We start from the raw sequence: 19,605 nt of genomic DNA, 5'->3' as shown, positions 1-19,605 counted from the left end.
TTGCATAAAGATAACTAGTTTGCTGAAACAAACTGAAAAGAAGAATACACTTCTGTCCTGTTTGCTAGATCACAGCTATGTGGTGACACATGTCAGCATCAGTTTGTGCTCTAGAGGTCTTAGAATTTAATGTATTTTCCTGTGAAGGGGGCAGTTAGGTTAAAATCTCTCTGGTAATGATTGAATGCTGTTTCCCGTATCTTTTTCTATTCTTTGGGGGGTTTTGTATGGAATTCTTTCTTCTTCTCCTATGTTATAATGCCTAGGTGCTATTCCACAGTGATTCCCACTCTGATGTGTTCAGAAAGCCCTAGCTTTAGATTTTATTCTTCTGTGGAAATTCTAGCTTACTTGCAAGAAAGGTTACTTTCAATCCTTCCTGTAAGTGGATAAAAAAAGCAATAACACTTACGAGTTCCAAAATGACAAAAATGAGGAGGGAAATATTTCTGTTGTCTCCTGCATCTCTCCTTTTGTTTTAGTCCCAGGTTTCTTTGTGAATTGTGTATTGATTCTGAACATCTGGAATTGGCAATGTACCAACTAAATGGTTTGGTATGTTGTTTGGGGGTTGGGTTTTTTTTTTTCAGAAGTGATAGTTTCTGCTTTTGCTATAGAAACTAGCAGAGTTTCTGTGTGAGAGTTTAATAGCCTAGTAGTTGAAAGGAAAATAGTACCTGTGGGATGATCTGTGTTTGCAGGCAAGCAATTTGTGCTGCTCCGTTACCAACACATTTATTTTACTGTGTGTTCCAGGATGCAGGCAATATTTGGACTATTCATTCCCAGATAGAAGACAGTACCAGTTCTCTATCATGAGTAGCTAGGGCTGCATTTTACTCATTGCCTGTGGCTTCTGAGAGATTTCATTGTTCTTTTGACAATACCAAGAAATTAATTTCACTATTTCATAGTGCTGTGACTCCCATACTGCAAACTCCATAAAGCATCAACTTAATGGCCAACACAAGTGCAGTGGAGTATGTTAAATTATATGTTTACAAACATATTGAAACTTGAAAGTAGAGAAAACAGTTTATTTAACCTTACAATAAATTTTAATAATAATAGAATAGCTTAGATATCTTGTCTTAACCTGAATTTTTTTTTTCAATTTATAAAAGACTGAAACATAGTTGACAATGATATGGACACAAAAATACTATTTGCTATGTTTTATTTTCTACAATCTGGTTAAAAGTAGCATGCAAGTAATTGAATAAAAATACTTGTATATATGACTTATTTTGAAATAACAATTATACCAGCAATGGATAAAAGTCTTACCATGAAAGTTTAAATGAAAATACGACAAAAAGAAGAGTAAACAATTTTTTAACCTGAAAAATGTTTGTTTCCCTGTTAGCTTTCACATATTCCATTAATTTAATAATGTCATGGTCTCTGAAAACATATTTTCATACATTTTAAATTGTTCTTAGATTGTTAAATCATTTTTTCCTTTGTAATTGATAACAATATGAAAAAGGCATGAATAATTAAGAAAGTTGGATTGGTTGGAGAGGAACCTTGTATTTACACAGGCTAGCCCATACTGCTCAGCACCCTGATGAAACCCACCTGACGTCCATGTAAGTCTGGTACCAGCTGGCATGTATTGCGTGCATGGACATAGATTTCTACGAAGTCGAATGCTTTTCATCAACTTACCTAGCCAGATGAAGGCACATTGTACACCGCATTTGGTCATTCTTGTGCTTTCTAAATACAACCGTTTGTAAAAATATGCACACATTTCCTTAAGGGTGCCAAGTGCATGCTAAATATTAACAAACAGAATGGATAATAGGCAGATCGACACTTTTTTAAAGACATATCCTAATTTTAAAGAGCTATCATGATGTAATTCCTGAAGTTACTGCCCCAGAAGCGAACTGGATGCTCCCAGGTATCTCACTCCAGTGAAACCTCAGCAGCCACCCGAAGGCAGTTGTACATCTCCTGTGGCAGATCAGCCCGAGTGAGATTGTTTCCATCCAGGCGCAAATGTGTGATCTTGGAATAGGTCATTGGCCCAACAACCTTACAGAAGCTGCTCAATGGGAACTCTGAAACAAAGGGAACATGAATAAGAGAAAGCATGAATAGTTAGGACAAATAGGACAAAACCATTATTTTTCTGCTTTTTTAATTTTAATTTGAAATTGTGACCTTAAATTTATTTTACTATTTTTCCATGTTTTGCATGTCCACTGATGTAATTCCCCATAAATTTACTGGAACTGGAGGGGCTTGTGTTAGGAGAGGTTCTTTCCATTAGTTGTGAGAGGTTCAGAATTTCAAGAATGAGTTTTTCAAGAGCTATGTGCTCCCAGTACCTATTTGAGTTTTAAGACTTCAGATGTTATATAGAGGTCTAATCTGGCATTTAGAAAAAAAGGAAAAAAATGAATCTCCAGTACAACTGGAGATGCAGAGAGAGGAATCAGTTATGCTGGGTACATTACGATGGAAGGGTAAAACACTGCTACATAAGATATTGAAGGAAGCAAAAAGCTTCTGGAGAAATTGAAACCATGATACAGCTTTACCCTTAAGAACAGGCAGTCCAATGGGTGTCTGTGTCAAATACTGATTTGGATGTGTCATTTTGATTTACGAGTTTCAAAATGAAGTTTGGGGCTGGGGTTGGGAAGGAGTTTTACATTTAAATTGTATAGTTGAACATTTCCAGAACAGCAGGATTAGAACGTGAGTATAAATGTAAAATATACTTATAAAAATATTTATATTTATTGTAATTTCTATATCATGATATATATAGCCTCTATTCAGTTGCAGTATTATTTGGTAACACCAGACAGGTCTTGAATGGAGAACTATGTCTTGTATCTTGTAAGCAGTATTAACCATAAGCTAGAAATTACATGAAGCAGAGAAATTCTGTGCTCAGTATACATAAGCACACACTTATACATATTATACAGATCTGTAAAGCAGAGAAGATCTATCTTCAAGAGAGAATGTATGTGAATAAACCTGGTGTCCCCTGCATACCACATTGTGGTATTCTGCGAAGATGGTCCTTCATTCTCACCTGTGCTTCCTTTGGGTCAGACAGAGGATTAGTCTACTGAAAAGCTCCATCACTACTAAAGAAGCAGTCTGTGAGGCTTGTTCTTCTTCAGGCCATTGACATCAATTGAATTCACACAGAAAATATTTTAAAGGGACTCCTTCAATGAACCCATTCACCAGTATGCAGACAAATTCCACATCTTCTGTTGCTTTTAGGTTGCAAAGAACTAGGTCTCATAATTTCTGAGAAATCAAGGTAGTCATGGACTTTTGAAAACACCGCTGTATGTATCTTTTCTGCATGACTATTTAATTCATCTAAGAAAATGTGATGACCTACATTATGTTGTAGTACTAAGGGAAGTGGGGGAATTATCTTTCGTATCTCTACTTTAACTTCAGCTGGATTCTTTCAGAACTGGCATTACAATAACCTACTATCATTGATGAGACATGGCTTGTGTAAACTAAGTATAGATGTACATCCATCTGTACAGGCAGCTTTTTAAAGCATGAGAGCTCAGGTAATTTTTTGGACAAAGAAATATGATGTTGGAGAATGGGTAAAGATTTTTGTATCTTTCACAAAATACGTTGTCTTGAATAGGGATTAAGGAAATGTATTTCAAATGTTAGATCTTGATCACCAATTTGATTAAAGCAAATTGAAACGATTTCCCAGATTTAGTATTTTGTCCAACCTTGTTTTGGAAGGGTGAGAGATAAAATGCATCCTTAATGGCACATTTATTGGGCAGTCCATATTGCAATATAGTACAATTTTAAGACTGCAGACCAATTCTGTTACCTTCCAATTCAGAATGTACCAGCTGAAGTGAATTGATGATTCCTGTGAGTTAGGGTCATATAATCTGAGAAATGTTTATAAGATTAGATCTGTGTAGAATTGTGCTGAATGAAAACATAAGTTCCTGAGACTTTGAACTCATTTGTTGGCCTACAGGCTATACCATTAACTATTTAGGTCCAGTTTTCTGTGGATAGTTTGGGTGTAATTTGTAAACATTAAAATAAACATGAATTCCAATACAAGGTTTTTTTCCAGTTTCTTGTCATTCAGGAATGATGTGGTAAGTATAGTTCTGTTGAAGGCAGACATTTAAAAACTTTCTAAATTTACTTATTTGTTTTTTCTATATTGTTACTTTTGAGCATAAATACTAACTTTGGATGCAAAACAAGGGATGCTTATAAAAGTTGGGTACATGCTTAACTACTGAAAGGATGTAAACTTCATGCATGTAAACCACAAAATTTATCTGTGTTACCAAAACACTCATCTGTGCTGATTATTTACAAGACTGAAACCCCTTTGGAAGTGGGTGCAAATCTAGTCCTCGCAGAACTCAAAGGAACTCTGCCATGGACTTCAGTGGTGCACACTGTTCGCATTTGGGTATTAATTTTTTATACAGTTCATATAATTTTCAGTTGTTAGAAGCATATTAAAAATGTTTGTTGTCTAATTGCAGTCTCCACTAGTGAAAAATAAGGTAAGTGGGTCTTGTGAATGCACTTGATGTGCTGTTACCTATATGATCTGTATGGGAACTGCAGTCAGGGAGACTAGAGCACTATTGCAAAAAATATGTCAGTAGCTTACTTCCTTCTTTATTACACTTGTTAATGTTGCAGGTGTTAAAATATCTTCCTGAATTTATAATATTCAAGTTCAGAGGCAGTATACCTGGAATTTTGCCACTACTGTGGCATTCATATTCTCCCAACACAGAATTCCTGCATAACCCAGACACAGAGAGATTAAGAAGGATTGGATGAAAATTAGATTTTCATCTGAACCATTATTTTCTCACTAAAAGTGTCTGTCGCCATAAGAAATTCTGATAGTCTAACAAACTACCTGAATATTTGAAATATCTGGGGGGAAAAAAAACTAAAGGAACAGGCATCTCCTCTCCTCTTCTCTCCCTATAGAGCAAAATGGGAGCATAGAAACACTTATTTTTTAGACAGAATTAATTTTTTACTATATGCTAGGTGAGAGTATATTCCTTGTACATCAGGAGTGTAAGCAGCCTTTAACTAAGGGGAAGATTAACTGTGCAAAGATTCCTTGTTCAGGCGTGCAATACAGTGGGCAATCCTAACGGGATCTGAAGTCCCGTAGTCATCCCTGGTGGTCTGTGGTCCCACAGTAATTGTATTATGTGAGTCATTTCTGCACAGGCCATTGTAAAAAAGTCCTTTGGAGATTGGTCGAGTGAGCCAGATAAAAGACCATACAGCACCTCCACAAATAACTCTGTTTAGAATAAGTACAATCATGGTACAGGTACTGATCCAGCCAATGGACTGGAGCAGATTATGTGGCCCCTTAACTGTCCTCTGGAACATCTTCACATTCCCCCTTGTTATACTCCATTTGTGTGGTATCTTCTTCCCTGGGTTTGATGTGGAAGCAGTAACTCTCTCCTTAATCCTTTACAAGTACAAATGAAAGATGGAGAAGTCTGCCTATACATACATACATATACATATATATATAATCCTAAGAGCATCTTAAAGCATGGTAGCAAACCACTGCTGTTATTAAACAGAAAATTCCACCCTTAAATTACTACTAATATGAAATATTTAAAAAAAAAAAAGAAGTTTCAATTTAGAAGTTACAGTTTAGGTTTGAGATACGGAGAAAACAAAGGCTTTTATAAACCTTCCATGGTCCTGTGCTACCTTGGAGATCCAACTAGCATCAAGTACAGTAGATGGAGTATACAGCTGATACCTAACTTACATTCAATATTATGGATGTGCTTCAATTTCTTAGTTAGACATAAGAGTTAGAGAGGAGTTACTCTGAATTTTTCTTCATTCCAGTTTGCTATCCACTTTTCTTACTGCTCCTCGCATCACAGATGAAGATGGAACATACTGAAGTGAAGCCAGTTCTGCTACAATTTTTTGTATGTGTATCTTCAATTCTTGTTCAAAAAGCTCAGAGTCACTTAAATGAGGGTATTTCTCAAACAGGTAATTTTTTATGTATGGTAATGAATAATGACAGTAGCAAGCCCAGGATGAAACTCATGGATAATAATTTAGAGAAATATTTCCTTTCTTTCTGGTAATATCAAAAGGGCTGGACCCAGATTACTCTTTCTTAGACAAATGTAAACTTTAATTGCTAGCCTAAAGGTACCTGAGAAAAAGGGAGACAGTAACAAATTAAGAACTCTGGAGAAATATATTTATATTAGGTTTCAGTATAAGTGAAAACTTTAAGCTATGTAAGCATAACCTGAAAGATTATACCTTTTGTACATTTTAGGACAAATTTTCATTACCCCAAATACAGAATTCTCTCTCTCACAGTATATGTGTACCATAGGCCATGGTATGGAAAGGAAGCTCCCTTGTTTACAGTCATCCTTACACAAATCTCTGGCAAATTGTAATATTTTATTAAAAAAAGAAATTGGTCATTTGTTTGAGGTTTAAATACTTAAAGGTCAATCAACTCAATTTTTAGAAAGACTAAGCACTCACAGCTGTAGGTCAGGTACAATGAATAATGAGCTGCAAAGGCTTTGATGACCATGTGTCAGGTACTCCATTAAACTGAAATGCTTACTGTTAACTAAATTTTGTCCCACATTATCAGTTAGCATCTTAGGGAACACCATATTATGCCTGTGAAATCAGATAGTCAAGAAAATTTATTGTTGAAGTCTGCTAGGTTTTGTGGTTAAGCAAAAACCAGTAAATCAGAATTCTCTTGCATCAGTCCATAGGGTAGCGATGACAGTGCAGCAGCAGCCGGTGCACACCCACTCCTCACACCGTCCCCCTCTGCTGCTGACCGGTACTCTGGAAATACAGCTTTCATTGCAAAATTAAATTGTTGTCACAGCCCTTGACTCAGAAGTCCTTGGAAATGTGAATGGAAAGCAAACTCAGTACCTGGGTATCTTGCAGAAGGCTCAGAACAACCACTCTAAGCAGGGAAAATTGCCTCATATATCTCATGATAAATTAAACATCATCATTGTTAGCTCTTTTAGGAGAGGAAGAGTGTTTGACAGAGCTCTACAGGTGGCTGTATGTGGTGCCTCAGGTGGGTAGCATTAACTCATTGTCTTCCCTCATCAAAACAAGGAACTGAGATGTAATAGGAAAAACAAAATCATAACACTGAGGAAAAGATGAAGCACAGTAAATACAAAACATTTCAAAAGGTCTTGCCCTCTGTCTGGTAAGATCTGCACTAAAACATTTGGCTTTAAAGGCTACGTCTGTATGAAGTTAGCTATGTATGGGATAACTAACAGTGATATCCTAAACCCCTGATGGATACAAGCAGGCAAACAAAAGAGATGGTTTTATGGTTTATGCCAGTCCTCCTGCAGAAACACTGTTATGTTTGACAGAACTGCCTCTCCATCAGGGACCACCACCTGACAGTGGTGCAGCTGGAAACCTTCTGACGTGATGGTGAGGCCTCTCCAGCTCTCCAACACTTCTTTGCCACCCCAGGATTAGGACAGCCTCATAAAAGCCCTGTCTCACTAGAAACCTCCATGATCTCATGCAAGGTGTGACATTTATTGACTTCAGAAGGAACATTTTTTTCAAATCACGATTGGATGGAGGCAAGCTTGCCACATGATCATACAAGGTGGGAAATGGGAATGAAAAGAAAAAACAACAGAGGCAGCTCTTTGGATTTCAAGGTGGGTTTGGAGGGATACTGCATGAGAGAAGGGAGGAAAGAGAAAAATTAGTCACTGTGCCTTGTGCCTAATACCTGATGAATTTGTTTTCTTCTCCCTCTCTCCTCCCTCCAGCACTTTCACTGCCAGCCTCCTGAAAGGTTACACATACCGTAGTCAGATCCTCAGCTGATATCTGTCTCTTTTTGCTGGCTTATGAATTCTGAACATCTTCCATACTAATCAAACTTTTCCCACTGTTTTTTCCTCAGTTGTATAAGGCAACTCCATTGGTTTCTATGGAGATACTCCAATTTGCATGAGATGAGAATTTAACCAATAATACCCCCATTAGTATGAAAACAGAAATTTCTCTCTTTAAGGTTAATTTGAGTAGCTATCAGATAAATGTCTGCCTTTTAACATTAGTGTGGACAACAGTCAGAGAAATGTCAGTGTACTACCAGTCTAACCAGTACCGTTTCTTCAGACTGGCTGATCTACCCTGCCAGATATTTGCATTGACCATCAGTGTCTAGATGGAGGTAAATATTAATGAAAGTACACAAATTTAACTCACTGTTAATTTTGTTGACTTGGAGGTAGAAGTTTTCGAGGTTCTCACTGACGGTTGGAATGCTCTTCAGCTGATTGAAGGAGAGATCCAACTCAACCAGTGATGTGATATTGAAGACATTGCCTGGTATTCCAGAATCTGTTAATTTATTGTGGGATAAACGTAAATATTGCAGGGTTTTAAAACCTTGGAAATACTCATCGGGAACATTGGAGATCTGGTTATTATCAAAATACAGCATGAGTAAGGAGTGAGGCAGTCCTGTCGGTAGCTTTGTAAGTCGATTGAAGCTTAAGTCAAGATACAAAAGTGAATTCAGGCCTTTAAAAGCCCCAGAAATAGAATCTGCTTTCAGCTGGTTGTTCTGGAGGTGGATGACAGTCAGATTCACCAGCCCCTCAAGTGCACTGGGATTGACTTTTGTGATCTTGTTGTGACTTAATTGCAGGTCATCCAGAGTTTTAGGGAGTGGTCCAACAGCTTCAGTCAAATTGTTGTAGTTAATGTGAAGTTTCTTCAGATTCTTTAGTTTAGAGAAGACTCTTCCCTTAATTTTTGAATTTTCCAAATGGTTGTGATCTAGGATCAGCCACTGTAGGTCTGTTACATTATCAAACGTGTTCTCTTCAATGCCCTCAATCATATTGTTTCGAAGATAAAGGTATTTTATTCCACTTGGTACAATCGGAATGGTTTTCAGTTTAAGATTGTCACAATACATGGCAGTAGGGTAGCTTAAAGGACAATTACATTCTGGCGCGCAGACTGCTGCTGATGGCCCAAAAGGATCATAACCGTAATCATCTGCAGGACCATAGTCATATTGGCAAAAAATGCCACTAATCAATAACAGAAAGACAGGTAGGGAGTTTAAAGTCATCTTTGCAATGTGTCTTGTCCCTGTATGGTGAAAGGGAATAAAAAAGTTATAACTTCAATTTTTTCTCTCTTTCAGCAACATTTGAAATTTTACCACGTAAAGATTATAATTAAAAACTAATTAATTTAGGCTTCCTGTTTAAAGCTATTAATTAAGAAAAAATATATTAGTTTGTTAGTATTGCATTGTTACTACTATAAACTTACAGTCCCTGTCTTGTTATAATCTGCCTTTGTAATGCAAAACTGCAGGCCATTCTGCTGTTGTAAGTAAAACATTTGTTATATCTTCCTGCATTCATTCATTAGGTCACAAGAAGGATGATAAAGTCCAAGTTCTTTAAACTTGGCACGGAAGAGTTTTCAGTTCTGCTGAAAGCCATGTTCAGAGGCAGTTTTGCCATTTAAATTCCATCAAGCACTCTTGATATACTGAATTGCCTCATATCTAAATAAGATGTGGCAATTTGATTTAAGTTTGAAAGAGCCAGGGAAGTTACAAACTGAGGGTAATGATCTGCTGTATAGTGATTGTTAAGATGCCTGTAGCTTGAAATACATTCTCCTCATGGATCGTGTCCAGCAAAGCATGGTCCACTAAGTTTCATATTCGCCTAAAGAACAAACTAGTAGAAATATATAGCATATTCTCCTGGACCTGTCTAATAACCAGCACTGCATATGTGTGCAGGAGTATACTCTATCTAATATAGATATACAGTGGATCCGAAATGACTGAATTTCAGATAGTGCAAATGTTCTTGTAAATTCTATATATAACAGTACATGTGTTGATTACATTGTATGACCATTCTAAATCAATAAAACAAAAAAGCACTAGCTTCACATAGTTGGTCTTCCAGTTCACATACAGCAAAAGGACATTCAGCGTCCTTGGGGATGTTCTGCTGTGATCCAGTATGAGTGGTCTCACCTTACTTTTTAAGGGCATATTTTTCTCATCAGATACTCCACAAGATGCTAATCTGTGAAGATCAGTATCTTGCTTTTATTTCTTACTGCCTAGACAGATGTTGTGTTGGCAAAGTGGGTCTAGCATCACTGAAGTCAGTGAGCTTACTTTGATTTGCACCAGTAAAAGACAAGGCTCAGTGTACTCAACTGCTCTTCAGACAGTAAGAAGATTAAGAAAATCCTTAGAACCTTCTGTTCTCAAGTAATTTCAGAAAGTATGTGAAGTCTGTAAACAGACCACCAGACAATTCATCTCAGATCTGGGCAATCTTCCAGCAGAGTAAGTTAATCTTGCTATTGGCATCGTTTAGTGTTACACAGAGTACATAGTATTAAAATGCAGGGCCGTAGTTAGAAAGTCTGCCCTAATGCTAAATAATCTTAACTAAATTACCTCTAGGCAGGGCCTATTGATCTCATGCAGTACAGCACGAAGTTTTTTTAAAAAATGTTCTCATGTTATCTCAAGTCAATCACCCACAAAGTCCCTCTGCTCGATATTAAGCTGCTGGCCCCTGAATAAGGACAGTTGCATATCTTTTCCATGGTTTTGGTCCCATCACATTTACCTAATTACAAACCATAGGATAGAGCAATCATTGAAATATGATTTATCAGTGTAATTTCCTTTGTCTGTTCTTCATTACTGCGTGATAACATGCAAACTCAACCTTCAGTCCCCTGCTGGTATAAATAAGTACAGCTCCTCTGAAAGCCAAGACACTACAGTGACAATTCAGCTCAAAATCTGGTCCTATTTAGCTACTAAACATTAAGGATGGGGGACTAACTGCTTCTGTATTCAAAGTATTCGAGAGTGTAATGAACTTCAGGGACTACGCTCTTTGGCCTTACAGTGACATTTTTACACGTCTGCATCATTTTATAGTCTTACTGCTAAAGTAGCATAAACATCCTATTTGAAATTCAAATTCTATTGTTCTTCTAGTTTCAAATTGCATTTGTAATGCTAAATGTTATTACTGATATCATAGGCTGATGGTTCTTTTAAACAGTATACAATGTTTAACTGCTCTGCAGAACCCTGGAAGTAATTTAAAAAGTTAGATAGCAAGTGTTTCGAATTATTTTATTAACAACATTTTAAAATGTAGGTGACAATTCTGTAGTGCAAGGGCATATGAGCATATGTGTGACAAAATAGCACAGTAAACTACATATGTAGTGTAGTTAACTTGTATTAATGGATTTCTCATTCATGTATCTAAATGTTTCTCTGTCAGAATTGTAAGAGGTAAATAGATCGTGTACACATGCTTGTTTGTTGCACTGAACTATATGAATCCAAAAGATAAAATCAGAATACATTCTTAGACGTTTATCTTATAACGTAAGCATGCTTGAACTAATTGCCTGTGTTTGTTCTAACCGGTTGTGTTGTAAAATAACTGTGAAAATATTTGTGAAGTTGCACAGGCAACTTGCCAAAACATACTAAATGGCAAATCAGTGATTTTGGAAAATTGCTTACTACAGTAGAGCAGACAAACTATTCAAACTATTTTGGAGCTAGTCTATACTACCTTAATTCTAAAGTTGTTGTGAAACAAAATAAATATAAGCTTGTCATTCAGTCAGTCTTAAACTAAATATACCTTAATTCTGCAGCATAACATCTTACACAGTTTGCAAAAGATCTAATTTTAAAAAGTTTCAATGGTAAATTTAAAATGTGCTTTAAAATTAACTAAAAATTTCAAAATATTTATAATTTCCCTCTCATTGTTTACTTGATTAATTATTTAAATATCAGGATACCTTGTCTTTTTGTAAAATGAAGCAAGATGATTGAACAAATGGAGTCTGGGGAGCTCTTACTAATAGATTATGAATGAATAAGTAAGCAGTGAGTAGTCTTACAAATTTCTTTGTACTGTACATCAACTCTTCTTTTGAAGTAGAACGAAACAGGCTGCAAAAAAGTGCAACACTGATGCACAAAATATGTGAGGCTGTTTTAAGGAAACTGAGAAAGCGAATCCACTAAGCAACTGTTGATTTGTGTTCAATTTACAAATTGGCAAACTTATCCTGACATGTTTTCACATTCCCATTACAGCTACATTTAAAGAGCTGAACATTACCGTTAAAACATGCAGCAGCACTTACCTTACTGCCTTGAAGCTGCTTTCCTTAATTCCCAGAGCAGATGCAATAAGGGACTGTATCGACCAATATATGCTGTAAACAGTGTCAGGAGGTAAAAGTCTGCCAGATCCTCTGTGTTACAAGAGAAAAAAAAAAAAAAAAAGCCCTAGTCACGCTGTTCTCTGAAGCTGCTATGTCATCATGGTGATCCTGTGGTGTGGCATGTACAAAAATGCAGCTCTCTCTAATGAAGTGCAGGTGGATACCATATTTTGTACAAGGACAACCCATCTGTTATTCCTGTGGGATGAGAGAATGATCAGTGTTTCACAAACCTGAGAAAGTTTAGACCAATAGCATAGCCTTATACAAGGAATTTTTGTATTTTAGAGGGAAAACATTTTAGATTGTAAAACAAATTACAAACAGACTTTTGTTTTCCAACTTATTTTATACTGCTAGACATGAGCTAACAAATAGCACTCAGACCTCAATGCTGCTGTGCTTCTTCAGCCAAGTGACTCATTCATTTTTCTGCCTTTTTCTTTAACTATCTTATGTCCACAGTAAAATATCATTAATAAAAGTTTTAGCTTAAGGATCAGAACCCAAGATGCAGGGATATCTTTTAATTATAACCTTTTCTACAACCTGAAATGCCGAGTTCAAAGTCTCTTCTGCAAAGCATTGGAATTTATTTGGTCTGGAGATTTTCTTTGGTGATTGAATGTATGTTTGTTTAATAAAAACACATCCCAGGAACTGTTTTTCAGCAGTTAGTGTAAACCCACTTTATACATTTGCGCATTTTTGCACTTAGAGCTTTCTTCTGCTTTTCAGAATCTGGAACTACTCAGCTTTACATTGTCTGTTTCTTATTCCATGGAAGTAGTTCAAGAATGCATCTTAAGGCTTGGACGAGATGTTATTTTCACCAGGCAATGCCAAAAAATAACAGACTAAGACAGTAACTGTTTAAAGTGGGTCTTAATGTTTCCATAAGAACCTTCCCTTATCTCTAAATGGTGGATGTCTTCCCTTTTCATGGGAAGGAAGCTTTTTTTCCTAAAGTTGGATGGGGACAAATGTGAAATGTGCCTATAGAAAGCATGCACAACCCATTTTAAAGTGTCTTGTGTGTTTAATTGTATTTGACTCTTGTGGGTACAGATCACGGAGGGATTTGTCTGTTATCAACTGGTTATCTCTATGAAAAGTCATGGTAGAGGATGTGGCTGGGCTGGAGAACCCTAGCAGCTTCCTGAAGAAGAGGAGCCTGGATGTGGGCTTCCCCCAAATCTGCTGCCGATCCGGGTCTCCCTGCCAGTGCAGGTTCCTGGGAGCAGAAAAAAGCCTGGCATAATTCAGTGCCCTTCGCGGAGAACAGGAACGACACCAAACCCTTACAGACCTCTGTGCTTCTGCAATAGCACAATTAGCAGACGAAGTTGCTCCAGACAGAGCGCCAAGTGCCAGGGCAGCCCGTAGGGAGGGCATGTTACTCTTGTGATGTTCTGACATCACGCCTGTCCTCCTGGTGTGGGAGAACCATTTACACTTTAGGAAACGCGCTGATGACAGACCGTAACTACACTGCTATTTGAATGATGCAAATATGTGAACGTGAAGCAGTGGGATTACGACAGTGGATTAAGTGAAGTAGGTGAAGAAGTATGCGTGGTATCAGAACTAGAAATGTAGACGTGGACAAAGCTGTGGTTGTTCTGTGTGGACAAAAGGAGACCAGACGGAGTTTCTCGTCACAGTATGATACTTATCTGACAATTACTTCATTGGTTTCAGCTGACCAAGGAAAACCTAAACTGTAACCTTGACTGCAAATGGGACAACAAGCAGGAGCATTCAGCGAAAGATAAATTGGAGTAAAGAAAAGAGTTTTAATACAGAAAAAAGATGCCTGTTAAGTCAATATTGAGGTTTGCTCTGTTGAAGAAGGTACAGCAAGCTGAGCAATGGAGCATAATGTTTGTAAAGAGAATTTTAAAATTCATGGGAAAGGCACTAGTTGTGTTTTCTCTGGTTAAAGATTTGTTTTGAAGGACAAGCTCAAGATTATAATAAATTAATACATATTTTGATCTTGCAGAAAGAGATTTAGTTTTACATTTGCAATACAAATAGAATTGTACATTGGCTGCAAATACAGCGTAGTGCAGGCTTAATATGATTTTGGCACAGTTATATTTATGCACCAATTGTTTATTACATTGAGTTCTGTAGGTCCGGTATACATCTTTTTCTCATTCTCTTAACAGAAATACAAAGCATGCATATCTATAACTTGTAGAAAAACCTTATTAAACAAACGTGATGATATTTTGCAATTAACATATGGTAAAAGCTTAGGTCACATACGGTTCAGCTGAAACTTTTTCATTCATATAGCTGCTGTCTTGCTGACTGTTTTAAATTAGCTATATAGATTGCACAGTCAAGATGAAGAATCACACACCTTCCAAGGATAAGATATAAACCAATAGATTTTCCCATTTCTTTAATAAGAGTTTTGCCATCTCTCCACTCTGTTATTTGACACTGTCTCTTCAGCATCATTTTATATGGTTTCCTAATCTTACTGTTCTGACTCATGGAGCACTCACCTCATAAAACTCTGTTTGGGAGAGCAGGTAGGGACTAAAGCCCAGCAAATGGAGATATGGCTTCTTCTGTCATGAAGGGTGGGAAAGCCCTATTTTGGTTTGGTTTGGTATGGTTTTCTTTGGGGGGGGGTAGCTCTCAGAGGTCATTAAATGACATGTGAACATAGTCTAACTAATTTCCAAGGGATCACAAAATAATGTGTAAATTCACCTATGATGAAGTCTAATTTGAAAACCAGTTATGACTATGCTTCATGCCTGATAATGTCAGGACATACCGATATTTCACCTTGACAGCAACTGTGTTCCTAATTAAGCCATCTCTGTTGGTTTTCTCCAAAATTAATTTTCTTCTTATTCCCTATTTATTAATTTTTCTTTCATGGGAAGTGTGATCAAAACCTATTCACATCTAGTTTTCTTTAGCTTGTGACACATGAACAGAAATATTCTTTTTATTTGATTCCAAGCTCCTTTCTTGTTAATTCATATTTTCATGGCTGGAGATGGCCAAGAAGCCTGGTAGGTTGTAGTGGAAGTACCTGAAAGCAGAGCTCACTGCAAGTATATGGCTTTGCAGTGGGTGAGATCTAGTCTCCAAATATTGTCGAGTTACAGTGTCACTGTTTTCTCTCTTCACTCCTCAGTGGTATCCTTTCTGCCTTTTCTCTCGTGTAAAATTATCTTCGTTATATCTTCTACACACTTCTGCATAAATGGAACCCGCCCTCCCCCCAATCTATTTGCTTTTATTCCCCTTTTTCCCAAAAGACTCAAGTTACTAAAACCTAATAGTTTATCCAAACCAATAGTTATCTAAACCAACTGCTTCCTTTTAGTCTTAAACCTGTGTACACATCTGGTACACAGATGTGTACCCTAAGAACCAAGAGATTTGGGTGCCCAAAATTAAGAGTAGGATAGCTGGGTCACAGGAGCATATAGCCCCAGAAAAAAATGCTTGTGGAACTTTTCACATTGCCACATAATATGAGTAGCTAGTTTTTGCACTGTTCACTTTAAATTAAATATTACTCTCAAGATGAAATGAAGGCTAGTTCGTTTTAATTGGCTACTTGCAGCAGAAGGTAAAGAAATCTCCATTAAGGGAAAAGGCCATTCCAAGGGCACAATACAGCAAGCCACTTAATTATAAAGAGGTAGTATAGTCTTTATGCGTGATGTTTTCCGTATCTCCAAATAGTGAAAATATAGCCTGTTAGCCTATATGTAGTGAATAAACAAAAATATGATATTGACTCAAATCTCCAGTAATAATTAGTTAAATGTTTTTATGAAGTCCTGCAGCTTTTTGAAAATATTACTTAAGGCTGACTCATATCAAATGAGTTCCACTAAAAACAATTCAGTTCCAGATTCTGAAGGCTGTAGGTGCTTATTATTTTTTCATCTGAAAACTTCCATTCCTCCAAATTGAAATTTTATTTGTTCAGCCTCTACACTGCACTTACATGTTAAATGGAAAGTGTTAGAGCACATACTATAAGCATTACAAAATTTGTGGTGATCCAAATCCTTTTTTTTCCTTTCTCCTAAAAAGGAAATAACAGCTTTGGAAATTTACAAAAATGGTAATAGTGGTACAACCTATTAGCAGACTGCAACAGATATTTTAGTTGAGCATGAATCTTTGTTTTTGTCATTCTGAAAAACTGCTCACTGTTTTGCTTCAAACTTGACAGTGTCTATATTCTAGTGCAGTTAGCTTCCTCTCCATTGCTTTTCAGACTGTTTTTGTACTAGACTGCACTTACTTTGATTCAAGTTGTCAATGGCAAAACTCCTTTGAGTTGATTCAAAGCTTGATCAAACCGCTTTTATGATAAGAACTGCACAAATGAAGGCAAGATGCCGTTCTTAAAAGGGATTCCTGTATATATATACTGTACTTTGTGTTATGGCATTTAAAATGTGCTGATCTACGTATAAAAGAAAGTCAGGTGTCTCTGGATCATGAGACAATTCAAATGATTCCTAATGTAAAGAATGTAAGAGGATCTCAAGGAGTTGTTGAATTTGTGGGAATGGTGTGGTTACAGGTAAAAATCACAGTAGCAGCTCTGTGTTTTAAACAGTACAGTTAATTTTTAGGAAAGGAAAGAGGTGGACATGGCAAACTTAGCTAGCTCACTGCCTAAGTTCGTGTATATTAACGCTGTATCAGTGTAGACCTCCTTTGAAAATCATTGGGTGCTAAAAATCTGCCCCTAATCTAAGCATTAGCATGTCTGTCTGCTGTCAGATCACTACTGTTTAAGGTCAGAAGGGGTGTGCATCATCTACCCTGACCTGCTGCATAACACAAACCATTAAACTTCATCCTGTTACTGCTGTACTGAATACAACAAAACACCTTTGCCTGCTGATGCTCCAGAAAACATATAACCGTGATCTAAGACATGAAAAGTTTGGGAGTTTTCTAGTTTGGTGCAAAAATCTGTCGGTTTCCCCAGGCTGGTTTCAGGATCTTGCAGGTTATGACGGGCACTCAGCACTTTCCTGTCTGTGGGCAGAGGGTTCCATCTTGGGTTAGCAGCCGATATAATTTTAGACTGCCAGTTGAGCAAGGCTTATTTATCACGGTTTTCATCCTTGTGCCTGCTAGCGTGTACTTGCAGGCAGCACCCAGAAGCAGAGAGCTGGTTCCCAGGCTGGTAGGACGGAGGATCTGCTCACTTAGCGCAGACCCAGGGCATTCCCCCTCAGTACATTAGTCGTCTTCTGTTTCTCCTTGAAGCACAAACACCAGAAAACTTTAGGCTTACGAACTCGGTGGGGTTGCCAGCTGGGACAGGAACAGTAGGTTCCAGCTCGCAGGGTGTATGGTGAGGTCCTGGGCAGCTGGGACAGTCTGCTCTACGAGGACCTCGGTGAGAGTGGGAACTGCTGCCTCCTGCAACGCTGATTTACTGCATCGTGCTTTTTCTCCATGAGATGCTGTCTCCCAGTGAGTTCCTATAACTGCAACCCTTCGCCTGAAGTAATACAGCAGCATGGTGCTATATGGTTTACTTTTAAGTAGCCCTGCGAGGAGCAGGGAGTTGGACTTGATATTTATGGGTCCCTTCCAACTTAAGATATTCCTTGATTCTATGATTGTAGAAAGGATCAGTCCAGTGTGCAACCACATCCCCCTTAGCTTTGAACATGATGTCCAGAGACCCAGCACGTAGCATTTGGCCTTCTGCCAGCAGGTGTGACCCTCTGCTGGAACTCGGTGATAAATTGTCTTCGCCACGCAGATAGGACAGTTTGGGAGCCACTTAATGTGCAGTTTTTTAAAGTACCGCTCGTCATTTTTAAAATGAAATGCCTTGGAAAAAATCTACTGCTACTACAGAAGACCTTGTTCTCCACCAAGTTTACAACCTCATGAGGAAGTAAAAGCTTGCTAGATGATATCTATTATATCATTAGTTATCTATTAGTATCTATTCTAACATTTGTTGTCACTTTCTTCATTACCAGCTGTAAGCTGTATCAGATTTTTACATTATTTTTGCTGGGACTGATGTCAGGTCAATAGCCTTGAGGTACAGTATTTACCTATTTGTAGTCCATGAACAGTAACAATGCACTGGTGTTCTGGTATTCCAGACTCATGAAAATGGATTGTAAATAAACCAAAGATCTCTTACATGGCTTTCTAAGACATTTAAGCACAAACCATTATGACAAGCCAATTTAAAAGTATTTATCACTAACAAATATTATTTAGTTTTTTCCCTTTAGAAAGAACATGACAGTCCTCATATGATAAAAGTACATCAGTCTGATGAAAGTACCTCAGTTTACTTCTCTCCAAATGCAGAGAAAAAATGTTTACTGATATTTTTTTACGTGTTTATTTTCTACCCATTGTCTTGTGTCTGTTTAGTTGTGGTTCTATAACATTACTAGAATTTGTTATCCTCATCATAAACTTCAGCTTCTTCAACTATCTTCAGCCATGCTATCTGTGGTTCTGTCACTGATATTATCACTGTAACTCAGCTTTATTTTTGCCTTATTAGTAGTATGTACAGAGACACTATTATATATACTTTGTATTTCCTCATTCTTCATGTCTCTTTTTTTGTTCACTTCTAATTGCATTTCATTTTTCTACTGAAACAAGCAAGTTATGGCTAAGATTGGCCTTTTTTGCTTGTAAAATCAGGGGAGGAAAGGTATTTGAGGACAATCTTTTTAAGTCTAGATATTCTTATTTTTCTTCTAATTTTTTCCACAAAGACAAATTTGCTCATCTTTTTCCTGTTTGGGGACACTGAGCTCCTCTGAAATACTAGCTGGAAATATGCTTTTGACCATATTAAATGGTCAGCTTTGGTAACCACCAGATTCCAATCCAGTGATTAACTTGCCTTTATTCATCATAAGGAGGTCCAGCGCGGATTTACCTCATGTTGTACGCAATACCTTTTGTCTTAGGAATTGTGCAGTGTTGAGAAACTCTACTAATGCTTTATTACAGGCTGCATGGCACTGCTAACAACATCTTACAAAATAAAATTTCCCATTAAAGAAGCTATTTATTCCATAAGTTACTCTATTTTACACCTCATTAAGATTACCTCCACTTCCCTGTGAGATGTGGACCACCTTTTTTATAAATGGTCTCAGATGCTGTATCTCACACTTTGGTCCTGAGAGACAGCAAATATAGGTGTCTGCATGTGTGCTAGGAGTCCAA

General features: G+C 37.3%; 1 protein-coding gene across 1 annotated transcript; it reads right to left on the bottom strand.

The window, feature by feature from the left end:
- Window positions 1–1,023: 1,023 nt before the first annotated feature.
- Window positions 1,024–12,535, bottom strand: LUM (lumican). The gene is made up of 3 exons (XM_009923800.2): window positions 12,292–12,535; window positions 8,311–9,207; window positions 1,024–2,069 (listed from the first exon to the last, which is right to left on the bottom strand). Exons 2-3 carry the CDS (start codon window positions 9,185–9,187, stop codon window positions 1,915–1,917), a joined length of 1,032 nt encoding a protein of 343 aa, XP_009922102.2. The 5' UTR covers window positions 9,188–9,207; window positions 12,292–12,535; the 3' UTR covers window positions 1,024–1,914.
- Window positions 12,536–19,605: the final 7,070 nt, after the last annotated feature.

The sequence above is a fragment of the Haliaeetus albicilla genome, chromosome 28, assembly GCF_947461875.1.
Source record: "Haliaeetus albicilla chromosome 28, bHalAlb1.1, whole genome shotgun sequence".
NCBI classification, from domain to species: Eukaryota; Metazoa; Chordata; class Aves; order Accipitriformes; family Accipitridae; genus Haliaeetus; species Haliaeetus albicilla.
Note: the sequence above shows the minus strand (reverse complement) of the source record. Positions and strands in the feature narration are given on the sequence as shown.